The sequence below is a fragment of the Pteropus medius genome, unplaced genomic scaffold, assembly GCF_902729225.1.
Source record: "Pteropus medius unplaced genomic scaffold, Ma_sr-lr_union100, whole genome shotgun sequence".
NCBI classification, from domain to species: Eukaryota; Metazoa; Chordata; class Mammalia; order Chiroptera; family Pteropodidae; genus Pteropus; species Pteropus medius.
In genome coordinates this window covers 20,035,422-20,058,686 of record NW_024340696.1, presented here as the reverse complement: position 1 = coordinate 20,058,686, position 23,265 = coordinate 20,035,422, and the positions used below count along the sequence as shown (strand labels likewise).

The 23,265-nt window shown below is 49.1% G+C and overlaps 2 protein-coding genes across 2 annotated transcripts; both read left to right on the top strand.

Annotated features, from left to right (window-relative positions):
- The first annotated feature begins 447 nt into the window (after positions 1–447).
- Positions 448–9,992, top strand: RAPSN (receptor associated protein of the synapse). Its single transcript, XM_039869152.1, has 8 exons — positions 448–1,166; positions 1,737–2,075; positions 6,173–6,331; positions 6,824–6,922; positions 7,001–7,123; positions 7,622–7,675; positions 8,710–8,909; positions 9,319–9,992. Exons 1-8 carry the CDS (start codon positions 975–977, stop codon positions 9,389–9,391), a joined length of 1,239 nt encoding a protein of 412 aa, XP_039725086.1. The 5' UTR covers positions 448–974; the 3' UTR covers positions 9,392–9,992.
- Positions 9,993–16,865: 6,873 nt separating this feature from the next.
- PSMC3 (proteasome 26S subunit, ATPase 3) lies at positions 16,866–22,712 on the top strand. Its single transcript, XM_039869107.1, has 13 exons — positions 16,866–17,000; positions 17,094–17,171; positions 17,397–17,480; positions 18,032–18,157; positions 18,594–18,698; positions 18,813–18,875; positions 19,062–19,199; positions 19,630–19,773; positions 19,880–20,028; positions 20,931–21,027; positions 21,252–21,397; positions 22,261–22,342; positions 22,525–22,712. The coding sequence occupies exons 2-13, from the start codon at positions 17,097–17,099 to the stop codon at positions 22,633–22,635; spliced, it is 1,320 nt and encodes a 439-aa protein (XP_039725041.1). The 5' UTR covers positions 16,866–17,000; positions 17,094–17,096; the 3' UTR covers positions 22,636–22,712.
- The last annotated feature ends 553 nt before the right edge of the window (positions 22,713–23,265 follow it).

The window sequence follows — 23,265 nt, the reverse complement described above, 5'->3', positions numbered from 1 at the left end:
ACCTCTTGCTTGTCAACACGCAGAGTGTTTCCTGTGTGCCAGGCACTGTTCTTAAGTCCGTGTCAACTAGTATGTCATTTAGCTCTCCTAACGATCCAGTGAGGTAGGTACCATTTCTCTCTTTCCTGAAGTCACGCTGCCCACACAGCGAATGAATAGCAGAGTCAGAATTCACACTCTGCCAGCCTTGGTCCATGGTCCACGCTGTTACTCACGACGTTTAGGCAGCCTCCTAACGACCATGTAAGTTAGGGTTTATCAGCCTATTGTTACCCTCATCTTACAGATGAGGAAACTGAGGCCCAGAGAGGCGAGTGACTTGTCCATAGTGGGTCACACTATGAGTTAGCGTGTCAGATGTGGGCATGTGCATGGGTAAGTCAACTTGGTGCCCAGGAAATCACAGGAACAAAGCCTGAGGGAGGGTGGGTCGGGGGCGGGGGGATTGGGGAAGGCAGTGATGGAAAGAAGCAGGGCGCAGGGCTGGGCACTGCCCCCGCCTCCCTGATGCCTGCGTGCCCAGCCACCCCTGTTCCTCCCAGCTCTTAGCCTACCCCTGGAGGCGGCTCCTTGGCAAGGCTGCAGGAGGGCCTGCCCTGCCCGGAGGGTCAGGGCCAGCATTAGAGGTGTTGGAGAGATGCCCGAGGGGATGCCCGGGGGGCAGAGTTCCTGCATCTCCAGGAAGCCACCTCCCAGCTTAGGGGGTGGATGCAGCAGAGGCCCGCGTGACCTTGCGGCTGACATTCCTCAGCGGCCACGTGGCCCCAACTGGCAGGGACAGCTGCAGACAAGGGCTGAACCAATTTTGTTCCCAAGGTGGCACCCGCTTTCCATCAGGCCCTGCTCGGCTCCTGCCCGCCGCTGCCTTCCTTCCCAGGGCTCACCGGCAGCTGGCACAGTGTGTCCCCCGCCATGAGTGCCTAGAGGCACAGAGCCACCAGGGTCTGTCCGTGTGGGGCGCGGGCTCTGGGAAGATGGGGCAGGACCAGACGAAGCAGCAGATTGAGAAGGGGCTCCAACTGTACCAGTCTAACCAGACAGAGAAGGCTCTGCAGGTGTGGATGAAGGTGCTGGAGAAGAGCTCAGACCTCGTGGGGCGCTTTCGTGTGCTGGGCTGCCTGGTCACGGCCCACTCAGAGATGGGCCGCTACAAGGAGATGCTGAAGGTGGGAGTGCCCAGTGGCTGGCGTGGGAGGGTGGGGCCAGGGCTGGAGTTCTCCCAGGCTTCCGGGCCTCCCTCTGGGCCCCTCAGGCTCCCCTGTGTCCCACAAGCTAGTAGTGCAGGACCGAGGCCCTGAATCCACATCTAAGGCCCCGGGTCTTCGATGCTGGGTCTCAGCTTCAGACTTGGGCCTGTGGCCTCGGACTTTGGTGTGTGAGACTCAGACTGAGTTTCTCAGCTTTGGGGTTTGGAGATCTCGAGGCCAGTCTCAGAGTCTAGGTTCCAGCCTTCGTGTTTGGGGTTCTGAGGCTGAGCCTGGGGTGGGGGCACTCGCTCTAGGTTTGAGGCTGGGAGTGGGTGGGGGTGGAGACTGCAGATCTGGGCTGGGGTGGAGAAAATGAAAGCTCTGGATCTGAGCTTGGGAGATGGAAGCTCCAGGGCTGAAGCTTCTAGTCTGTGATTGAGTGCAAAAGTTCTGGGTCTGAAGCTTTGTCATGTGAGTCTTGGCGGGGTGGAGGGAGACTCAGGTCCGGGTCTAAGTTGACAGCCTCCTGCCCACCACCCCTGTGGGCAGTTTGCTGTGGTGCAGATCGACACAGCTCGAGAGCTGGAGGATGCCAACTTCCTCCTGGAGAGCTACCTGAACCTGGCGCGCAGCAACGAGAAGCTGTGTGAGTTTCACAAGACCATCTCCTACTGCAAGACCTGCCTCGGACTGCCTTGCACCAGGGCAGGTGCCCAGCTTGGAGGCCAGGTCAGCCTGAGCATGGGCAATGCCTTCCTGGGCCTCAGCCTCTTCCAGAAGGCCCTGGAGAGCTTCGAGAAGGCCCTGCGCTACGCCCACAACAATGACGACGCCATGCTCGAGTGCCGCGTCTGCTGCAGCCTGGGCAGCTTCTATGCCCAGGTCAAGGTGGGTCCGGGCCCCAGGTGGAGGGTGATGGTGGGCTCAGCCTCCCTGAGAGCCTCTTGTGAGCCCTGCTCCCTGTTACATGGCCTTATTTAGTCCTCCCGTTTAGGTAGGGATGAGGTGGATGGGTCTGGGAGGGAAAACACTTACCCAGGCGGGTAAAGAGTGGGTCAGGAAGGGCAGAGCCAGAATTCAAACCTTGGTCTGTCTTGGGAAATGGGAGGCTCCTGGGCGAGGACAGGCCATGAACCTGCAGTGCCGTGTGCTTGTGTGATCTTGGACACGCCACCTCTCCTCTCTGAACCTGGGTAGGTATATCTGTATAACTAGGGAGAATAGGACCCACCGTACAGCATGGTTGTAAGGATTTAGTCATCAAATATTTATTGAGCATTGACTGTACTCCGGGTACTGTTGGCCTTGGGTGTAGCAATGAGAACAACAGCAAAGTCCCTGGCCTCATGAAGCTTACCTTCTATTTGGGGGAGAAAGGCAATAAACACCGTGAGTAAGTCCACTATATAGCATGCCAGAAAGTGCTTCGGAGAACGGAAAGCAGGGAAAGGGAGATGGGGAGTGCTGAGGAGGAGGCGTTGCAATTTCAAACAGGGTGCTGGAAGGTCTCTCAGAGGTGCTGTCTGATGCCCTGAAGGAGATGAGAGGGTGAGCCATGCGGAAATCTGGCAAAGAGTGAAAAAGCAAGAAGAGCTAAAGCAAAGCTCTGCCTGGGGGGAGCGTAACCTGGCATGCTCCGGGAAGGACGGAGGCCAGCGTGGCTGCGGCAGGCACGGGACAAGGAGATACGAGGTGGTGGGGTCAGAGAGGTAAGGGTGAGGAGAGAAGGCAGGTGGCGAACAAACTGATGGGGCCAGGGCCCACAGGTTTGTGGTCCTGAGCATCTGTTCTCCTTCCTCTAGGCATCCAGGCTGTGATCAGCCCACGACAGATGTTTATGCCTACCACATAATCGATGCTTAATAAATACCGTGGTAAATGAGTGTGTAGATGCTAATGGATCAGGGATAGGGTGTTTGTAGCAACTAGACGGACGGGGGAGCCATTCAGTGAGATGCGATGGGATTCGAGAGGAAGAGTGAGTGGTGTTTTCAAACTTTTTTTATCATGAAGAAAATTAACCACGTGAGAAAATAAAGAAAATAATATAATGAATCTTTATATACCCACCACTTAGATTTAATAATGATTAATATTTTGCCATGTGATTTATGTATTTTAAACTGAATTATTGTGATATAAAATTATAGGCATCGTGATATTGTCCCCCGAAGTAGTGCAGTATGCATCTCTGAGGGGGAAAAAAAAGGGACATTTTCTTATATAAGGACGATTTTTTTATACAATTACTATGCTATTATCACACACACCATAATGAACAATTATCTCTTAAATTTCTCTACTTATGCTGAAAATCCACCTTCACTCTCTGTTTCTTTAAACTGAAACACAAACAAGAACCACACACTGCAGTGGTTATTATGACTCTTAAGTCTCTTTTGGTAAAAACTTCTACCCTCCGCTTTTATTCTCCATGATTTATTGAAGAAGCCAAATTAACTGTCTTGTAGAATCTTCCATCTCATTGTCTCTTCGCTTCCTCAAGGAATCGTGTAACTTGTTCCTTTATCTCTTTTACTCCCTTTGAACCGGAACTTAAATGACTTGGTTAGATTTGGGTCACACGTTTTTTTGGTAAGAATACTGTATAAGTAATGCTGCATTCTTCATATTGTATCATATTGGGTGACTGAGGGAGTGACAACTTGATCCCTCTGTTTATAGGGTTTACGTTTTTCCTTTCAGGACCATCGGGATAACTCGTAGGGTGACACTTTGGCATCCTGTGACTATTCGATTTTGCAGTAACATTTTCTGTAATGGTTTTAGCATCTATTGATATTTGTTGGCTGGATCGATTCTTTCATTCCAATTCTAATGAAATGGCCATTTCCAGGTTCTATCATTCCTGCTACGATTATTAGCTGGGATTTTTCTATGCAGAAGAACTTTCCCTCATCAACTGGGGCAAGTTGATTACTCTGAAGTACAGTTCGTAAAGGGAAGGCAGAATAAATACTTTTTCCCTTTCCTTTAATTACCACTCCTTAGAATAAGGAGTTGATATAATAGCTGCCTTCGGTGTCACACTTATTGGTTTGTTTTGCTTCCTCTCTTTGCAGTATCTTTATGAAATCATGGTGGGTTTTTTTTTATATTCAGTATTCTTCAGTCAATTGCAATTATTGTTCTTTTTGATGCTCATATTATTTTAACTGTAGTCAATGAGATTCCCTGCAATATGGCTCCATTGTCCTTTTGATAAGTTTACTTAGTCCTTGAAAGTATTTGCTTTCTGGACCAGTAAACTATCTGAGGCTCATTTTGTGTATTCTCTGCCCCAGACCTGGACTTAGCCATTTCTACGGGTTCTTTTTAGTAGGAAATTGTATCTAAAGACAAAATGTGGCTCTCGGGGACCTCATTGCTACTGAGTTGTCGTCGCTTCTAAATCTTTTCAGTTGCCAGGACAACCGATGTTTATACTGATATTGCCAATTCAAATCTAATGTTTCAGGAGTTTCCTTAATTTATCTTAAACTCTTAGACTGAAAATCTTGGTTTCTAACAACATAATTAAATATTTACTTTGTCCTACAAAATATATAAAATACTTTCAAAAGACAACACCAATATTGCTAAAAAAAAAAGACGCCAGAGAGTAAGGAGGAGGGGGGAAGGGGGAGATAGACGGGAACGGGGAGATTTAAATCATTTCTTCAATTAAAAATAAATAAATAAATAAATAAATAAAAATAAATAAATAGATGGATAAATAAATAAATAGATAAATAAATAAAGTCACTGTAAAATTTTAAAAAAGAAAAAAAGAGAAGAAAAAAGACAACTGAAGGAAGCTTGAGATTTCTTTGCTATTCTTTTGTCTTTATAATATATGCCACTATGTAGTAACATCTGCCATGGGCCAAATATAGGTTTTTGTTTTTTTGTTTTTTTGTTTTTGAAATTGTCGAACATTTTCATGGCTTCAAATTAGAAAGTACATGAGAAATTTGTTAGGAACAGGTTTTTATTGGGGATATTGAGAATTCTCTTCTGGTCATATTAACTCAGAGACGCTTGGTAGATATCCAGTCAAAGATCAGATAGGTTTTCTACGAGAAAGAACAGAAACGGGCTGTAGCTGAAGAGGACATGAGGTCAAAAGAAGATTGATTTTGATTTTTGTTTTATATTTTAAATGAGATGAGAAATGCTGATAGGAACGATTTCCTAGAATGAGACTGGAGAAGGGGTGGGAGGGTTCGCTCCTGAGCCGGAGGAAGGGCTCGCACTTGGCAGGAGCAGGGAGCCCTCCTCCCCGGTGGAGGTGGCGGGGAGCAGGGAGGAGGGGAGCAGAGGGCTGGACCTGAGGGATCAGCTGGATAATGGATCTCCTCTCTGATTTTCTTTTGTTTTCCCAATGGAGTGTGAGGCGAGATTAGGTAGAAAGGGCATTTGGAGGTTTGAGGAGAAAGAAAGGATGAGAGAATGATTTCATTGCCTCGGTGAGTCTATCCTGATCTATTGAGCCGACTGCTCTGGCAATCAGTCACGGAGCCTTCCAGGGGGAGCTGCTGCTGGTTCCAGGAGGCGCTGAGTGGGGCTCTGGTATCCCTCCCACCCCCACCCGTCTGTGAGTCTCTGAAGCTGAGAGGCCCAACCTGGACTGAGTAAGAAGAGAAGCCAACTGTATTTTCTTGCCTTTTCATTCATGCATTCAACAAATATTTATTGTGCATATACTAAGAGCCAAGAATTGAGCCGTGAGATATTATCAAACATCAGCAAACCAGATGAAAACCCTTGTGTTCATGGAGCCCACACCTTTGCACTGGCTACTTCTGCTGGGATCACTTTTCCTGGATTCCAGAATGAATGAATGAATGAATGAGTGAACACCCAGTGGGGTCTATGGGCCCCTGGCTGCTGGAGAAGCCAACACCTGGAGCCCTTGACTGAGGGGCAGCTCCTGCCACTCAGTGTGCCCCCTCCCACCCCACTCCCCCTCTATGTCCCTGCAGGACTACGAGAAAGCCCTGTTCTTCCCCTGCAAGGCCGCAGAGCTCGTCAACGACTATGGCAAAGGCTGGAGCCTCAAGTACCGGGCCATGAGCCAGTACCACATGGCTGTGGCATATCGTCTGCTGGGCCACCTGGGCAGTGCCATGGAGTGTTGTGAGGTGGGGCAGCAGGGAAAGGGCGTAGGTGGTGGTCTGGTACCCAGGGCAGAAGAGCCTCTTCCTTCCAAATCAGCCTGCCGAGACCCCAAGGCTTGACCCCGGCCCAGCTTCTCTATAGCTAAACCCCTGAAGGATGCATGTTTCTCACTCCCTTCTGGTCCATTCTAGGGGAGGGGAGGCTTCCCTCTGTCCACCATCCCCCTACCCTCTGTGGGGCACTTTAAGCAGGAAGTGTCACTGACCTGGGCTCAAATCCCAACTAGTCAGGTGCCCTTGATGGAGTCACTTCTGTTCTCTGAGCCTCAGTTTCCACTTTGCTGGATGCCGTGAGGCCTCACTGGTTTGGTACGTGGGGCCTGAGCACCATGATTGGTTTTGGGCTCGGAGGATGTTGGTGATCCCTGGGCTGCCTGTCTGAGGGGCTCCCTGGGCGAGGGTGTCCCAGTGGTGGGGGGCAGATGAGCAGGCCCGAGGGACTGGCCTCCCTCGCAGGAGTCTATGAAGATTGCACTGCAGCATGGGGACCGGCCACTACAGGCACTCTGCCTGCTCTGCTTTGCTGACATCCACCGTAGCCGTGGGGACCTAGAGGTGAGGTCACCAGGATGCAGGGTGGTATGGGGGTTCAGGCCTGGCTCAGCCTGACCCCATTCCCAATTGGCTGTGCAGACAGCCTTCCCCAGGTACGACTCTGCCATGAGCATCATGACTGAGATCGGAAACCGCCTAGGGCAAGTGCAGGTGCTGCTGGGGGTGGCCAAATGCTGGATGGCCAGGAAGGCGCTGGACAAGGTAAGGTTGGGCCCTGTCCTACAGCCCCAGCTCTCCCCAGGGCTCCCATATGGGGTCAGTAGGTCAGCCAACAATCTGTGGGGCTGGTCCTGGGTGGGACTCTTTCAAACACATTGTCTAATATCAGTCTCACCCCAATCTCATGAGGCTAGGACATTCCAAGCCATTTTCCAGGCTCAGAGAAGGCCCATGACTTTCCCAGTCACATAGCCAATTAAGGGGCCAAGCTGGGGTTTGAACTCAGGTTTATTTAAATGCCTCCCATGATGTCACAACACCCCTCAAGACATGAATATTCTTCTTTTCTGTATCTGAGTAAGCTCAGGCAGGAGTCCACTTGCCCATGGCCAGTCTCCTTCCGCTACCTTCACACACAGGGCTACTGCCCAGACGTGTCACCCTCCTTACGCCGACCTCTCCCTACCCAATCCTTTCCTATAAGTCGAGGCCACTGTCAGACAGATCTGTCCACAGCCCTGGCCTGTGCTCACCTTGCAGGCTCTGGATGCCATCGAGAGAGCCCAGGACCTGGCTGAAGAGGTGGGGAACAAGGTCAGACCTGATTCCGTCTCCTGGGTCTAGAGTCAAGAGCCCAAGGTGGGATCTTAGGCAGGTGGGGAAGGACCCCCTGAGCCCACTTGTGCCCTGAGCCCTACCTGATCTCCAGGAGTTGCCCCCAGCCATTCCCAGATCCCAGCTGTTTCTCTTCTACCCAGAGAGTGCTTCAGAGGGCAGGGCAAGAATTCTACAGCCCAGAGGATATCAGAATTCCTCAGAGGCTTCCTGATGGTCACTAAAACTCCTAACAGTGGGCTCCCACTTACTGAGAGATGGGCAGGCACCACAGGCCTCTTGTGGGTACCACTTCCAGTCCTCACTGTCCCCCGGCAAGGTAGGTACAGCAGGCCCCATTTCACAGATGAGGACAGTGAGGCTCAGAGGGTATTCAAGGCCCGTTACCTGGTAAATGGCCCATCTTCACTTCAAAGGTATGTGGCCTCTTCACTTTTAATAAGCGTATCCGAACCTTTAAATGTTGAAAACAGCCTCAGTGTTTCTCAAAGTCTTCTAGAAAATGTGCATTTCTCTGGGATTGGGTGCACAGTCCAACTGAAATGCCAACTACACGTGCCTTTGGCTGGATTAGAGCCACTCGGGTTTACCCATGTATCTTAGGCTGATCAGAAATGCTGATGTGTGTATTTAATTAATGAAAACAAGAACACCAATTAATTATTATGGAGTGAATGCAGCAGGTTTGGTTAATAAAACTCTTCAAAAACATGGAGTCCCTAGCTGGTTCTATGGATGGGGATCAATGACCTCACCCACCCCCTCATTCTGCATGAGGGGAAACCAAGTCCAAGAGAGGGCAGGATGTTTTTCCTAGGTTCGTCAGCAAGGCAGGAAAGCAGCCAGGACTGGATGCCCTGTAAACTGATGGCCCAGTGACCCAGTGACCCAGCAGGGACATCTTCTTGGGCTGGGCTAAGGAGGGACGCGGGACCACTGCTCACCAGTGCTGACTTGGTCTCATCCTCTCCGCCCACCCTCCTGTTCCCGCTCTCTCCTCTTCGCTGGCCCAGCTGAGCCAGCTGAAGCTGCACTGTTTGAGCGAGAGCATCTACCGCAGCAAGGGGCTGCAGCGGGAGCTACGTGCCCACGTCGTGCGCTTCCACGAGTGTGTAGAGGAGACCGAGCTCTACTGCGGCCTGTGTGGGGAGTCCATAGGCGAGAAAAACAGCCGGCTGCAGGCCCTGCCCTGCTCCCACATCTTCCACCTCCGGTGAGGGCTCCAGCTGGCCAGGGCAGGGGCACATGGGCCTCTTTGGGTGCTCTGGGGCCTAGATCACAATAGCAATACGAACAGAGACACTTACATAGTGCTTTCTGTATCCCAAGCAAGTCCTAAGAGCTTCCCATATATTAACTTACTGAATCCTCCCAGTAACCCTATGAGATGGCCATTCTTACTATTATTCTCCCCAAAGAGAATTCAGAGAGGCCTTTTGAAGGTTGAGGGATTCAGACACCAGGGCCAGACTGGCCTCAGGGCTGTGGCAGGTACAGGCCTCCATCTCCACCTCCTGATGCCAGGCCCAGGCTCTCCCCTGCAGAGGAGAGGGGAGGAGAGAGAGGCTGGGCCCAGGTTGAAAAGACAGACTCTGAGTAAACAGAGCCCTTTGCCTCTCAAGGTGCCTGCAGAACAACGGGACAAGAAGCTGCCCCAACTGCCGCCGCTCCTCCATGAAGCCTGGCTTCGTGTGACTCCGCCAACCGTCCTGGGGTCCCGCCTCACCTCCACTGTTCCTTTTCCACCATCTCTCTGGAGACCCCTGACTGGCCATATCTTGGATGCCTATTTATTCCTAGCGCAGCTGCCGGGGCCTCCTCAGGCCTCCACCGGGGTCTGGGGCCTGCCCACTGCAGCCCCTTAAGGCCCAGCTGCCCTCCCCTGCCTCTTTGTACTTTGCTCTTTATAGAAAAATAAACCATTTGTACCTGGTCCCAGTGATTCTCACTGTCCCTGCCTGAGGTCTGAGGAGCTGGGGGACAATGGGAGTGAGACTCCGTGCGTCAGCTTCCTCAGAAACAAATGCCCCTCCGAACACATGTGTGAGTGCCTCCCACTGCCCTGCTAGGTTCTAGGGGTGCCAGTGAGCCAGAGACAAAGATCCCTGCCGGTAAGGAGCTGCTGACACACAGGGGTGGGTAGGGGGGATGCAATAAACAATAAATATAGAATGTCTAATAGAAAGATGTTATGGACCGAATTGTGTCCCCCCAAGTTCATATGTTGAAGCCCTAACCCCTAATGTGACTATTTGGAGACAGGGCCTTTAAGGAGGTAATTAAGGTTAAATGAGGCCATAAGGGTGGGGCTCTAATCTGTTAGACTGGTGTCCTTATAAAAAGAGGAAGAGACGCCAGAGAGCTTTCTCTCTACTCTCCTGTCCTCCCTCCCTCCCTCTCTCTCTTCTCTCTCCCTCTCTCCATTCCTCGCTCTGTGCTGCACAGAGAAAAGACCATGTGAGGACACAGTAATAAGACAGCCATCTGCAAGCCAAGAAGAGAGCCTTCACCAGAAACCGAATTTTCTAGTACCTTGATCTTAGACTTCTCAGCCACCAGAACTGTGAGGAAGTAAATTTCCATTGTATAAGCCACCTATTCTCTGATATTTTGTTATGGAAAAACTAATGGCAAAAACTAGTGGACGAATGCAAAATGCCCAATAATGCTTTGGAGCAATAAAGAATAGAGCAGCGTTCCTCTTCCTCTTCTTCATTCCCTTCCCTTCTCTTCAGTCCTAAAACCATTAAGAGTGACAGAGCAAGACAGGCATCGGTGCGGAGCGGTGGCCTGGTGTGGAGTGTTGGAACCCGAGCAGTGCGAGGAGGTGTTCACACAGGGGAAGCCCCAGTGTGGGAGAGCCTGCATGGCGAGAGAGGGGTGACCACACATACGCGTGCCTCCTCCTGGAGTGTCAGAGCCCAGGTAGGGTGAGAAAGGAGCTGACGTGAGGGCAAGGCCTGATGCTGGGTGCTGGAGCCAAGCAAGGTGAGAAGACGTCCATGCAGATGCGTGGTCTGGGAACGGAGCCTGAGGAGGGCATCTGCGCACGGGGCAGCCTGGCGTGGTGTGTCAGAGCCGGAGCGGGGTGGCGAGGACACCATGGAAGAGAAAGGCCTAACACGGGGAACTGAACCCTGAGCAAAGCGAGGAGCCAAGTGAGGACGTCACACACATGGTGATGGATGGGGTGTGGCCCAGTGCAGAGCAGCAAGCCGGATAAGGAGGGGCAGCCTGGCATAGGCTGTTGGGGCCTGAGGCAGCCAAGTTCAGGAAGGTCAGCTCTGAGGTGTCAGGGCTTGAGTACAGTGAATAGGGCCAGCATGTGGGCATTAGAACCAAGATAGGATAACAAGGGACCTGTGCACGGAAGGGAGTGGCAATGAGAAATTGTTACATAGAGGAGATGTATCAAATAAGTAAATATATTAAGGGTAATGTGAGTCAGGTCACTACTGAAGAAGAGAGTTACAAATAAAAGGAAAAAATCCAGAAGGAACCCTGTGGTGTTGAATTGGAATTGTAGGGACCAGTGTAAACTCTGGATTTCAAAATATATAGCTAAAGAGAGAAATAAATACAGTCGTGTGTGTGTACCAGCCTGGGAGCAGTGACATGCCAATAACAATGAGCACATCTAGCACCCAGATTTTGGCTTCTAAATATCATGTTCCACTAAAAGGAATCAGACTCTTTAGGGAGATGGCTGATTCTAGGTCTGGCCTAGGGAAGGTATATGATGAGCCTGGATATCATGAATCAGACAGCAAAGAAAGCTGAAAGGATGATGAGGATAATTCAGAAGGACACAAGAGCCAGCTTGAATGGGTTCCCATTGGCCCATTAATAATGACTGTCTTAGCTTGGGCTGCCATAACACAGGACCACAGACTGGGTGGCTTAAACATTTCTGGAGATTGGTAGTACAAGATCAAGGTGCAAGTAGGGCTTGTGTTGGTGAGGGCTCTCTCTTTGGGTTGCAGATGGCCACCTTCTCGGTGTGACTTCACATGACCTTTTCTCTGTGCTTGAGAGTGGAAAGGTTTCTCTCTCTTCTAAACCCCTAATTCCATCATGAGGTCCCCACCCTCATGACCTAATCTAACCCTAATTACCTCCTAAAAGTTTCATCTCCAAATACCATCACATTGGAGGTTAGGGTTTCAACATATGAATTTGGGGGAGAATGCAAACATTTAGTCTGTAGCAATGATGCTAACAGATTTTACTGGATAAAATAAGAATCCAAACTGATATGAATAAATAAGTGATTAGATAAAAAATATGATGAAAAACGGGATATTTACGTACTTCCAAATGCTTCCATGCAATATATTTATTAACTTCAAGGGAAAAAAAGAGTGACTTTACAGAGGAGAAGTTTGGCAGATACAAGATTAATCAAGTGAGAAAAGTTAACATCTCCAGTCATGGGACAAAATGAAATCAGGTGCTACTTGAATTAACACAATGAGAAACTAAATATCTCTTCTGTGATATTCCTGCCAAAAATGAATCACCTGGATGTAAAATCACGAGGAACACCAAATAAACACAAATTTAGAAATATTCTGCAAAGTAACTGTAATCTTCAAAAGTGTCAAGGTCATGAAACCAAGGAAAGACTGGGGAACTGTTCCAGATTCAGAGACGTAAGCCCTACAACTAAATACAATGCTTGATTCTGATCTTGATTCTGGACTGAATCCCTTTGCTGTAAAGGACATTATTGGGACAATTGGTGAAACATGAATGGGGTCTGAGGATCATAAGGTAAAAGCAGATCAATGTTAACTTTCTGATATTAAAGGTTGTGTTACAGTTAAGTAGGCAAATGATCTTGATTGTAGAAAATTCCTACCAAAGTGTTTGAGGTGATAGGATAGCCGGTCAGCAATATACTTACTCTCAGTCAGTGCAAGGAGAAAAGTTATTTGTATTGTATTTTTAACTACTCTCTAAGTTTGAGATTTTTTTTCAATATAAAAATATGTAATTAAAAAAAAAAAAAGTATAGTAAGGAAAGGAGGAGTGTGGGAAAGGATTGGGGCAGGGAGAGGCAGGCTGCAGCATTAGTCTGTAAGAGAGGGCCTGGATGAGAAGGACGCATTTGAACAAAGATTTGAAGGAGGTGAGGGGGTAAACCAGGCAAATATCCTGGAAAGAGCATTCCAGGAAAAGGGAATAGAGTCTTAGACAAGAGCTGGCCTGGCCTGGTCTGGGAGCAAAGCAGAGAGGAGGCCTATAACTGTGAGCAGAGAGAGCAGTAGGGAGGGAGGTGGAGCCTATGCCCTGGAGGAAATCATACGGGAGTGAAAACACCCAGGGCCCTGTGGGCCACTGCCAGGACTGTACTTTGAGTGAGATGGGCAGCTGCTGCAGGGGTTTGAGCAGAAGGGTGACATGATCTGACGAGGTTTTAGAAGAATTCCTTCGATTGCTGTGTTGAGAACAGACTACACCAGACAACTGGCTCAGATGCTTCAAAAACGTCAATGTGATGAAAGATTGAAAAAGGATGGGGGACTGTTCTAGATTAAAGGAGGCTAAAGAGACGTGGTAACTAAATACTTGTGATCCTCGACTTGATACTGAATGTTTTTTGAGGCCATAGGGACGTTATCAGGATAATCGAAGAAAACTTAATATGGACTTTATATTAGATATTGTTGTATCAATATTAAATTTCTTAGGTATGATAACGCATTATAGTTACATATGTTGCCATTTTTTAAAGTATAGTTGGCATACGATATTTTAGGTTCAGGTGTACAATATAGTAAATCGACATTGCAACTTATTTTGAAATGGTTCAGAAAAACGCACACACAGCAAAAGCAAATGTGCAAAATGTGATCAACTGGTGAATCTAGGTGAAAGATATACAGGTATTCATTGTCTATTCTTTCAATATTTTTATGTATTTAACATTTTCAAAATAACAAACCTTAGGAAGTATATTAGTCAGGGTTCTCCAGAGGAACAGAACCAGTAGGAGATACATCTATATCTATTTATATATCTATCTCTATCTCTCTCTATCTCTATCTATATAAAGATAGATATATCTAAATACATAAAAAAGTTGAAAGAATAGACAATGAATACCTGTCTATATAGAGATAGAGATAGAGATAGATATATAGATATACATGTGTAAGGAAATTTATTGTAAGGAACTGGCAGGTGGGCAGGTCCAAAGATCTGCAGTGTGAGTTGGCCATCTGGAAACCCAGAAAGACTGATGGTTTAGTTCCAGTCTGAGTCAGAAGGCCTGACATCCAGAAGGGTGTTGTTCCAGTCTGAGATCTGGCAGGGTCAAGACCCAGGAAGAGCTGATCTTTCAGTCTGTGTCTGAAGGCAGGAAAAGACCAATGTCCCAGATCAAGGCAGCCAGGCAGAAGGAGTTCCCTCTTACTTGCCGAGGGTCAGCTTTTTTGTTCTATTCAGGCCTTCAACTGATCATATGGAGCCCACCATATTAGGGAGCACAATCTGCTTTACTCAGTCTACCAATTTAAATGTTAATCTCATCTAAAATATCCTCACAGAAAAACATCCAGAATAATATTTGACCAAAAACCTGGGCACCTCATGGCCCAGTCAAATTGACCCATAAAATTAACCATCACAGGGATGTCGTGGTAGAAGGAGGCCGACTGATGAAGAGGCCCTGCAATAATCTGGGTGAGACATGATGTTGTTTTGAACCAGAGTAATAGGCCATGGAGGTCATGAGAACTGTCAGTTGTAATAGGAGAAGGAGAATTCAGTATAGAACTGAATTCAATTCCCAATACAGCAAAGACAACTATGGATTTATAGTCAACAAGAAGAGTGAGGGAGTCAGTGGATAGGAAATTACTAAGAGGAGACATCATGGTAGGGGATTCTTGCTAATCTAGCCTAACAAGATTCTTGCTACAGGCAGGCCAAGGATTTCTATATCAAAGGTGGGTGATGAGGAGCTTAATCAGATATCAAGGAAGATTTGGGGTCTTAATAAATTGACTTAGCAAGATTCTTGGTAAAACCAGGCTAGACAGGGCCCAAGGACAAGACCTAGTGGAAAAGAGGGCTCACTGATCCCATCTGACCTCAGAAGCTAAGTAGGGTTGGGCATGGTTAGTACTTGGATGGGAGACCACCTAGGAAGACCAGGTGCTATAGGTGTAAAAAAATAAATTAAAAAAAAAAAGGATTGTAAACTGACAAGGTCCTTGTAATCTGTCAACCTAAAAAAGAAAAAAAAAAAAAAAGACGTCTCAGAGGATTCTGTCTAAATTCTGGTCAAGGAGAGATTGCCACCACCTATCACAGGCCCAGGCTGGAGGCTTTCTAAACGTATTTCTATATATGCATCTCCAGATGTAGGCCCCAGAACAGGACCCACCTGCTCCAGGTATGGTGAGATCAGCATAGACAGGACAGCTCCTTCCCTAACTGGGCTTCTTGACTCTTGTCAGGCAACTCTGAAAAGTGTGAATTTGCAGTCAGCAGTGCCCGTGCTGACACTGACTCACCAAACAAACTCGGGCAAGTCACTTAACCTTCCTGATCCACCGCATCCTTATCTAGCATTGAGAATGATAATTCGCTCTGTCCACAGGGCAGGGCTGTTGAGAGGATGGCATATATGCGGTTACCATGGGAGTGCTTTATCAGCCTAAGCAAACAGCTTCAAATGAAATGCCTTCAACTGTATTCCAAGAAAAATACTGGACAGATTTTTACCAAGTTTAGTGGGTATCTGTGATGGTTTGATGTAAACTATACACTGTATGGCTTACCCAAAGTTCATTTTAGGGGATCCCAGGGCTTCACCACGGAGTGATAAGCAGAGATCCTCCAGAACAGGGACACAAGAACAACAAATGAGTCTCGTATGAACCAAAGAGATCTTTCCTACTCGGTGAGATGAAAAGAAATAATTACAGAGGTGAAACATAACTTTTTTTTTTTTGGAATGATCTTAAATTTTTTTCATCGTGGTAAAATAGGCATAACATACAATATACCATCTTAATCATTTTTAAGCGTTAAATTTAGTGGCATTAAGTACATTTACATTGTTGTGCCGTCATCACCAGCATCCATCCCCATAACTCTTTCATCTTGTAGAACTGGAACTATATACTCTTTAAAGAATAACTCTCCATTCTCTCCTCTCCCCTTCCTGCCCACCCCACTCCTGGCAACCACCATTATACTATTATACCTTCTGTCTTTATGATTGTGACAACTCTAAGTACCTCCTATAAGGGGAATCATACAGTATTTGTCTTCTTGTGATTGGCTTATTTCACTCAGCTTAACGTCCTCAAGTTTAATCCATGTTGTGCATATTGCAGAATTTTCTTCCAAGGCTGAATAATATTTCATTATATGTATATACCATATTTTACTTATACATTTAAATGCTAGCGAACATTTGTTTTGCTTCCATGTTTAAGCTATTATGAATAATGCTACTATGAACATGGGTATACAAATATCTCTTCGAAATATCCTGGTTTCATTTCTTTTCGGTATACACCTAGAAGTGGAATTGCTGGATAATACGCTAATTCTATTTTTTTATGGCTATAATTATTTATTTTATTTTCAAATTAAGTTTATTGGGATAACATTGGTTAATACAATCATTTAATTTTCAGGTGTACATTATTACTTGACATCTGTATAGTCTATTCTGTGTTCACCACCCAAAGTCCAGTTTCCTTTTGCTACCATGTATTTGATCCCCTTTAGCCATTTCACCCTTCCCCTACCCCCCTATATTTGACCCCTTTTACCCCATCTACCTCCCCCGTCCTCCCCCAACCCCACTAGTAAACACTACTCTATAGTCCTCTGGTAACCACTCGTCTGTAGGCCACGTTCATGAGCCTCTGTTTGAAATAACGTTTTTAATTGTAGAGGCTGATTGCCAGTTGAACTCTTCCCACGTGAGCTGTTCTGTGGCATCTGCTCGGAAGTTAGCAGGAGTCGTGAACCTTTAAAAACTGGTTAATGGTTCTCTCAGGTAGCTTTTACTTTAATAAATAATTATAAAAATGCAGTATGCGGTATCATGCTCTTTTTTTTCTCTTCGCACGGCTGGATGGCCCGCCCCCTGCAAGCGCCGACCAATAGGACGTCCACCTGTCGCGCCGCGCATAAACAGGACGAGGGTGGGAACGTTTCAGGAGACGTGGGGGCGGGTCCTGTGGCCCGCGCTTCGTCTTTTGAACCGGAGAAGCAGATTCGCCGTGGCAACGTGGCCGGAGCTAAATCCGTTAAGAGTCAGGACACGAAGAAAGAGGTCTGCCACTAGTCAAGAGCTAGTGTTAAGAAAGACAATAGTAATTTTCTGCCATAGCTTCTGCCCAGTCTGATCTTCGGCGTTTTCTTTCAGGAAATGAATCTGCTGCCGAAACTCGAGAGTCCAGTGACTCGGCAGGAGAAGATGGCGACCGTGTGGGATGAGGCTGAGGTGCGCGCTGCGACAGCTCGGGGGTCCTGGAGCCCGAGCCCGCAGGGAGACGCTCTTGGCGGGAGGGAAGGCGGTACCTGGGGCCAAGGTCTGCCTCTTGGGATGTGGGCAGAAGTGCCGACTCCTTCATTCTAGTTTTATGGACAAGGAAACAGACTGGGTGGGCTCGGAGAAAGCGGGATACCTTCTCTGAGTTAAAAAAAAAAAAAAATTTTTTTTTAACAGCAAGATGGAATCGGGGAGGAGGTGCTCAAGATGTCCACAGAAGAGATTATCCAGCGCACACGGCTGCTGGACAGTGAAATCAAGGTGGGCATACAGGTCAGGCCCCGGTGATCCCAGCAGTTTCCCTAGGAGAGGAATGGGGACCGCGGTTTCCTCCTTGGACCTGGAAGAGAAAAGAAAACTGAAGCTTAAGAGGGATCAGAAGAGGGACTGGGTGTTGGCAGACCAGGCCTGAGAACAGGAGTCATCAGACTGTCTTTTCCAATGAGGTCTTTAAGTATTCGCCTCAGAAATCCTTCTTTTAGGAAATCCTCATTTTACAGATGAGGAAACCGAGGCTCAGAGAGGTTTTTATTGTGAAGTATCCAGCCCTTAATGAAAGGCAGAATCTAAAACTTACATTTGACTCAAAGTCCTGCTCTTTTCCCTCGACTACAATTACTTTATCAGGAGGCCTCCAGACTGGCCTCCTGTTTTAACCTGTGCGAGATGTGGACATAGGCTCAGCGGTCAGCCTGAGAGCTGAGTGAGCAGATGCAGGAGGGTCCCTGGGCAGCCTGGACCTAACCAACTATAAGGCCCTGGGATCAACTGAGCCAGGGTTGAACATTTGTTTCCATTTACTTTCATCCCAGATTATGAAGAGCGAAGTGTTACGAGTTACGCATGAGCTCCAAGCTATGAAGGACAAGATCAAAGAGAACAGTGAGAAAATCAAAGTGAACAAGACCCTGCCGTACCTTGTCTCCAACGTCATCGAGGTGTGTGTGTATGTGGAGGGGAAGAGAGTTTGGAAACAGCCTGCGATGGGGCACTTGGAGAAGGAGTGGGTGGAAGTTGTGAGGCCCAAACCACATGATGGGCTACCCCTCCTAGGGCCCCTTTCCCAATGTGCATTTCCAAGGGGGGATATATAGGATCCTAAAAGGCCTCAGAAGCCTAACATGTCTTCTTTTCTAGTGGTTATTCTTCCTGGGGGTAGATGAGTTTTATGCAGAGAAGCAACACCTAGACAGAGATCTTGTCAATGTGCTGGCTTATCAATTGCACTTGCCGGGCTCAGGGCTAGTCTGAGGAGTGAGGTAGGGATGGCCTGCCCTGCAGGTTTTGAGACAGTCTCAGGCCAGGAAGCACCTGGCTCTGGGGAGTTCAGTGGGCTGAGTAGGGCTTCTTGATCTGAGCTTTTTCCCTTCCCAGCTTTTGGATGTTGATCCCAATGACCAAGAGGAGGACGGTGCCAATATTGACCTGGACTCCCAGAGGAAGGGCAAGTGTGCAGTAATCAAAACCTCTACACGACAGGTGAGGCTGCCTCAACGATAGGAGAACTGAGGAGGGTGGCAGTGGCTGTGGGAAAGGATCAGGGAACCTTACTGAGGGCAGTAACTGAGGCTGCATCTGGAACCTTTCCTACAGACCTACTTCCTGCCTGTGATTGGGTTGGTGGATGCTGAAAAGCTAAAGCCGGGAGACTTGGTGGTGAGTGGTGTCCCTGAGCCCAGGCAGAGCTATTCCAGTAAAGTTTCTCTCCTGTCTACCTGCTCTTTGAATCTTGTGTTGTCCAGTCCCATATTATTTTTTTTTACTCTGCAGACATCAGTCACCCAATTGATTAGTTAGGCGTTGAGCTGAGACAAATCTGAAGGCTTTGTGCTGTGTCCCCAGGGCGTGAACAAAGACTCCTATCTGATCCTGGAGACCCTGCCCACAGAGTATGACTCGCGGGTAAAGGCCATGGAAGTGGACGAGAGGCCTACAGAACAATACAGTGACATCGGGGGACTGGACAAGCAGATTCAGGAGGTGAGGGAGGCGTGGCCACCAGCGGCCTGGACAGCTTTTTGTGTATCTCTGCTTCATTGACCAGAGCACTTCCCCCTAATGTGCCTCTTATCCTCACAACATCCTAGGGAGGCGAGAGGGATGTCATGTAACAGTTAGGGAAATTGAGTTCCAGAGAGAGTGAAGGACTTGCCTAGGGTCATAGATAGTTAGGGCCAGAGCCAGGACTGCAACTCAGACTCAGTGTCTATCATAACCTGCTGTACCTGAAGAGACCATAGTCAACCTTGGAGGGTGTGAGCGTTCTGCATTCTTTTGATTCAGGGGAAGGGGAGGCCAGTGTCCTGGGATCGGAATAGGAGGGTTCGAGATTGGGGTTGAAGCCATTAAAGGTTAGTCTGTAGGAACCGTCAGGACTTCACTCTCCTTACTCAGGACTTTTTCCTGGCAGCTGGTGGAGGCCATTGTCCTGCCAATGAACCACAAAGAGAAGTTTGAGAACTTGGGGATCCAGCCTCCAAAGGGGGTTCTGATGTACGGGCCCCCGGGTACAGGGAAGACCCTGCTGGCCCGAGCCTGTGCTGCACAGACCAAGGTGAGTGCTTTGGAAGGAATGAGGAGGAAATGGGCAGGAGCTAAGCACTGCAGGCTCAAAGGGGCTTCTTGTGACTCTTGTTATCCTCCATCTTTGCCCCACCCAGGCCACCTTTCTGAAGCTGGCTGGCCCCCAGCTGGTGCAGATGTTCATCGGGGATGGTGCCAAGCTGGTCCGTGACGCTTTTGCCCTGGCCAAAGAGAAAGCTCCATCCATTATCTTCATTGATGAGCTGGATGCCATTGGCACCAAGCGGTAAGGGGGTGGGTGCCACCAAGGGGATTGTTCTAAATTTCTGTCTCCTCCCCTGGGATGGTGGCAGCTCTATTTTTGTGGTTCTACTGCCTAAATCCTCTGCTAACTACCCTCCCTGCTTCTTTTCTTTTTCCTTGATTGTCCATTCTCACAACTGGCAGCATGTTTCTTAGAAAACCTGGTCACGTCACTCACACACACTGACAGTCTCTCACGTAAACAGATCCTACTTAAAACCATTCCTGGGCCTCCCTGTTGCTCCTTGGGGTAAATGCTGGGCTTGTCGTGGTCTGCAGGGCCCCCTGTGTGGCTGTCCCTGCTCACCTCCAGCCTCATCTCATTCCTGCCCCTGCCTCCCCTGTCCCTTGGACTCTCCACAGTGTCCCCTCGGCTTGCAGGCCCACTGTGGTTCTGTGGTGGGAGAGATTTTACACCTGCTATTGTCTCTCTGGAATGTGCTTTTCCTTTTCCCTTCTCCAATAATTGGTTGCCCAGCCAGTGGGTTTTCAGCCTGTGGTTCTCAGCTGAGGAACACTTCCCCAGGGATGCCTGCCTGGACTCTCCCTTACGCTCCAAGTCTGGGCCAGATCCCTGTATTTCTAAGCTTTAGCTCAGTTTGCAACAGCACGTTCATCAGAGGGTAACTCAGGCAGGCAGTGGCTGGTTTTGCTCACTGTTTTATCTTAAGTTTGGCACCTGATCCCAGCAGCCTCTCTGGTCTCTGTTGCAATCAGCAGTTACTGACACCTTATCTGTGACAGACCCTGGGCTGGGGGCCCTAAGTTTAGCAAGACATTTCCTTGCCCTGGGCGAGTAGGGTTAGGCTTCTGGTGGGTGGAGGAGGGGAGGGCTCAGCCTGAGCTGTGGCCTCACCAGTGTCTCGGGCCTCCTGTGTGCCCCAGCTTTGACAGTGAGAAGGCCGGGGACCGGGAGGTGCAGAGGACGATGCTGGAGCTTCTGAACCAGCTGGATGGGTTCCAGCCTAACACCCAAGTAAAGGTGAGTATTGTTATCACTTCACAGATAAAGAACATGGGGCTTTGAGGTCAGGGGACCTTGGTCACCTAGCTAGTGCAGTTAGAATTGGAATTGGGGTCATTCTTGAACATCTGCTGCCCTTTCACCTGGTCTCTGGGCTGCCTCTCTGCCTGTCATGGCCATGACTTGCTCGTCTATGAACCCCTTCCTCCTCAATTCAAGTTGCTGCTGCTTTCCTTACTCAGGTAATTGCAGCCACTAACAGGGTGGACATCCTGGACCCTGCCTTGCTTCGCTCAGGCCGCCTGGACCGAAAGATTGAGTTCCCAATGCCCAACGAGGAGGCCCGGGCCAGAATCATGCAGATCCACTCCCGAAAGATGAACGTCAGGTGAGCAAGGACACCATGAGCAAGGTGCTGTGCCCCAAAGGGGCAGCAGCAAAGCGGTCACTGTCTCTCTTTATCCTGAGCTTCCCCAGGCCTCCACCCACTCCTTCTCCAAATGCTGTTCACACATAGCATTGTTCTACACAGCTACTTACGTTTCTCCCAGGTGCCGGGAGTAGAGTCTTGCTGGAGCCCAGGCCCTAATTCTGGGTGCTTTGCTCCTTAGAGTCTACCTTCTCCCAATTGAAAGGTCTGCAGGCCAGAGGCCCTCAGTTTCCCAGCCTCCCCTACCCCAGCAGATGAACACAGTTCAACATGGCCCAGAGGGAACCAGCCAGGGGCCAAGTGGACCTGGATTCAGATCTCTGTGACCTTCAGCAAGTGGCATAACTTTTCTCAATCTCAGTTTTCTTAAGTGGGACTTGGAGATAATGACACTGACCTTATGGGGTTGTGACAGCATCAAGCACAGTGCTTGGCACAGGAGACCATTGAATGGCAGTGCAGTGCTGATGCGGGGCCCGCATTACTCAGGAGAGGGGGAGACGGCCATCCTTTGTCTCCACACCCTCCTGCTAACCTACCAGAGGCTGAATCAGTCCCTGAGGTCTCAGGTACAGATTGCCAGAAGGCTAGAGCTCAAGAGACACAGAAATAACCTAGTCTAACCTGCTTTGAATGCCCCCCACCCCATCTTGTACCAAGAAGAGAACGAGGCACCGTGGGGAAGGGACTTGCCTACAGTCACAGGGCAAGGTGGCCTCACGGCTTGATGGGGGCAGTGTGGGAGTACATCTGCTGCCCCCGCCCCTCCCCACAAGTAACTGAGCCCTGTGGCATATGTGTGTCCCCCTCACCCCACCCAGTCCTGATGTGAACTACGAGGAGCTGGCCCGCTGTACGGATGACTTCAACGGGGCCCAGTGCAAGGCCGTGTGTGTGGAGGCGGTGAGTGGTGGAGTGAGGAGGGTGGTGGGTGCTTCATGCCTTTTTGCCCCCTTCCCTGGACCAGGCAGGGGAATTTGGCTGGTACAGACTACTGAGGGGAGGAAGCTGAGAAGGCTCTGGCCCCTGGGAGCCAGGCCAGGGATCCCCAGAGGCACCCTAGAGCTTGTCTGTCCTGGGTGCAGGGAATGATCGCACTACGCAGGGGTGCCACGGAGCTCACCCATGAGGACTACATGGAGGGCATCCTGGAGGTGCAGGCCAAGAAGAAAGCCAACCTGCAGTACTACGCCTAGGGTGTCACCTGCCATACCACTCCCTGGTATCTTGCTGTTTAAAATTTATAATAAAAGATGGTTTCAGGTCCCTGCCACCCGTCTGTCTCACCTTCCCTGGGCTCTGAGTGGAAGAGGGGGGGTACGTGCATGAGACCCCTTCCCTAGGTGCCGCCGCCTAGAAACCCTAGACAGCCTCAAACCAGTTGTCAGGGCAAGGCCCTCTGGGAGGGATGGGCGCGTGCTGCAGCTGTCCTCGGGGACCTCCTGGCCTCTCCCACTGCGTCCCTTCAGACCTGACTCCTCACTCCCTGCTCCCCCTCTCCCGAAGCTTCAGAAGTTATGGCCCATCAGCTCTAGAATGAAAAGCCTAAATAGAGCCAGCCTTCCCTTTTCATGTTTTGGTGCTGTGGCCCTGGGCCTTGTTTCCTGGCCCCCAAGCCTCCTGTTCCTCCACACGCCCCCATTAGCTCTTTTGGCCCATTTCCTCTGGCTGAAAAATGAACCTCTAGGAAGACCCACTGTGAGCCTAACCTTTGGTCATGCTGTGTTCTCGCCCTCCTTGTAATTCTGCCATAAACCCCATTCTCTGTCAGGCCCATCCTTGGAAAGGCCCTTTGAATGGCCTTTCAGAGTAACAGCCTTCCAGAA

What these genes read in the sequence shown, in the direction of transcription:
- RAPSN (XM_039869152.1), top strand. Translation starts at nt 975, where the DNA reads ATGGGGCAGGACCAGACGAAGCAGCAGATTGAGAAGGGGCTCCAACTG. An exon ending in GCTTCTATGCCCAGGTCAAG is followed by an intron (nt 2,076 to 6,172) that starts GTGGGTCCGGGC and finishes ATGTCCCTGCAG; the next exon opens with GACTACGAGAAAGCCCTGTT. An exon ending in GTGCCATGGAGTGTTGTGAG is followed by an intron (nt 6,332 to 6,823) that starts GTGGGGCAGCAG and finishes CCTCCCTCGCAG; the next exon opens with GAGTCTATGAAGATTGCACT.
- PSMC3 (XM_039869107.1), top strand. Translation starts at nt 17,097, where the DNA reads ATGAATCTGCTGCCGAAACTCGAGAGTCCAGTGACTCGGCAGGAGAAG. An exon ending in CCGTGTGGGATGAGGCTGAG is followed by an intron (nt 17,172 to 17,396) that starts GTGCGCGCTGCG and finishes TTTTTTTAACAG; the next exon opens with CAAGATGGAATCGGGGAGGA. An exon ending in AGCCTAACACCCAAGTAAAG is followed by an intron (nt 21,028 to 21,251) that starts GTGAGTATTGTT and finishes TTCCTTACTCAG; the next exon opens with GTAATTGCAGCCACTAACAG.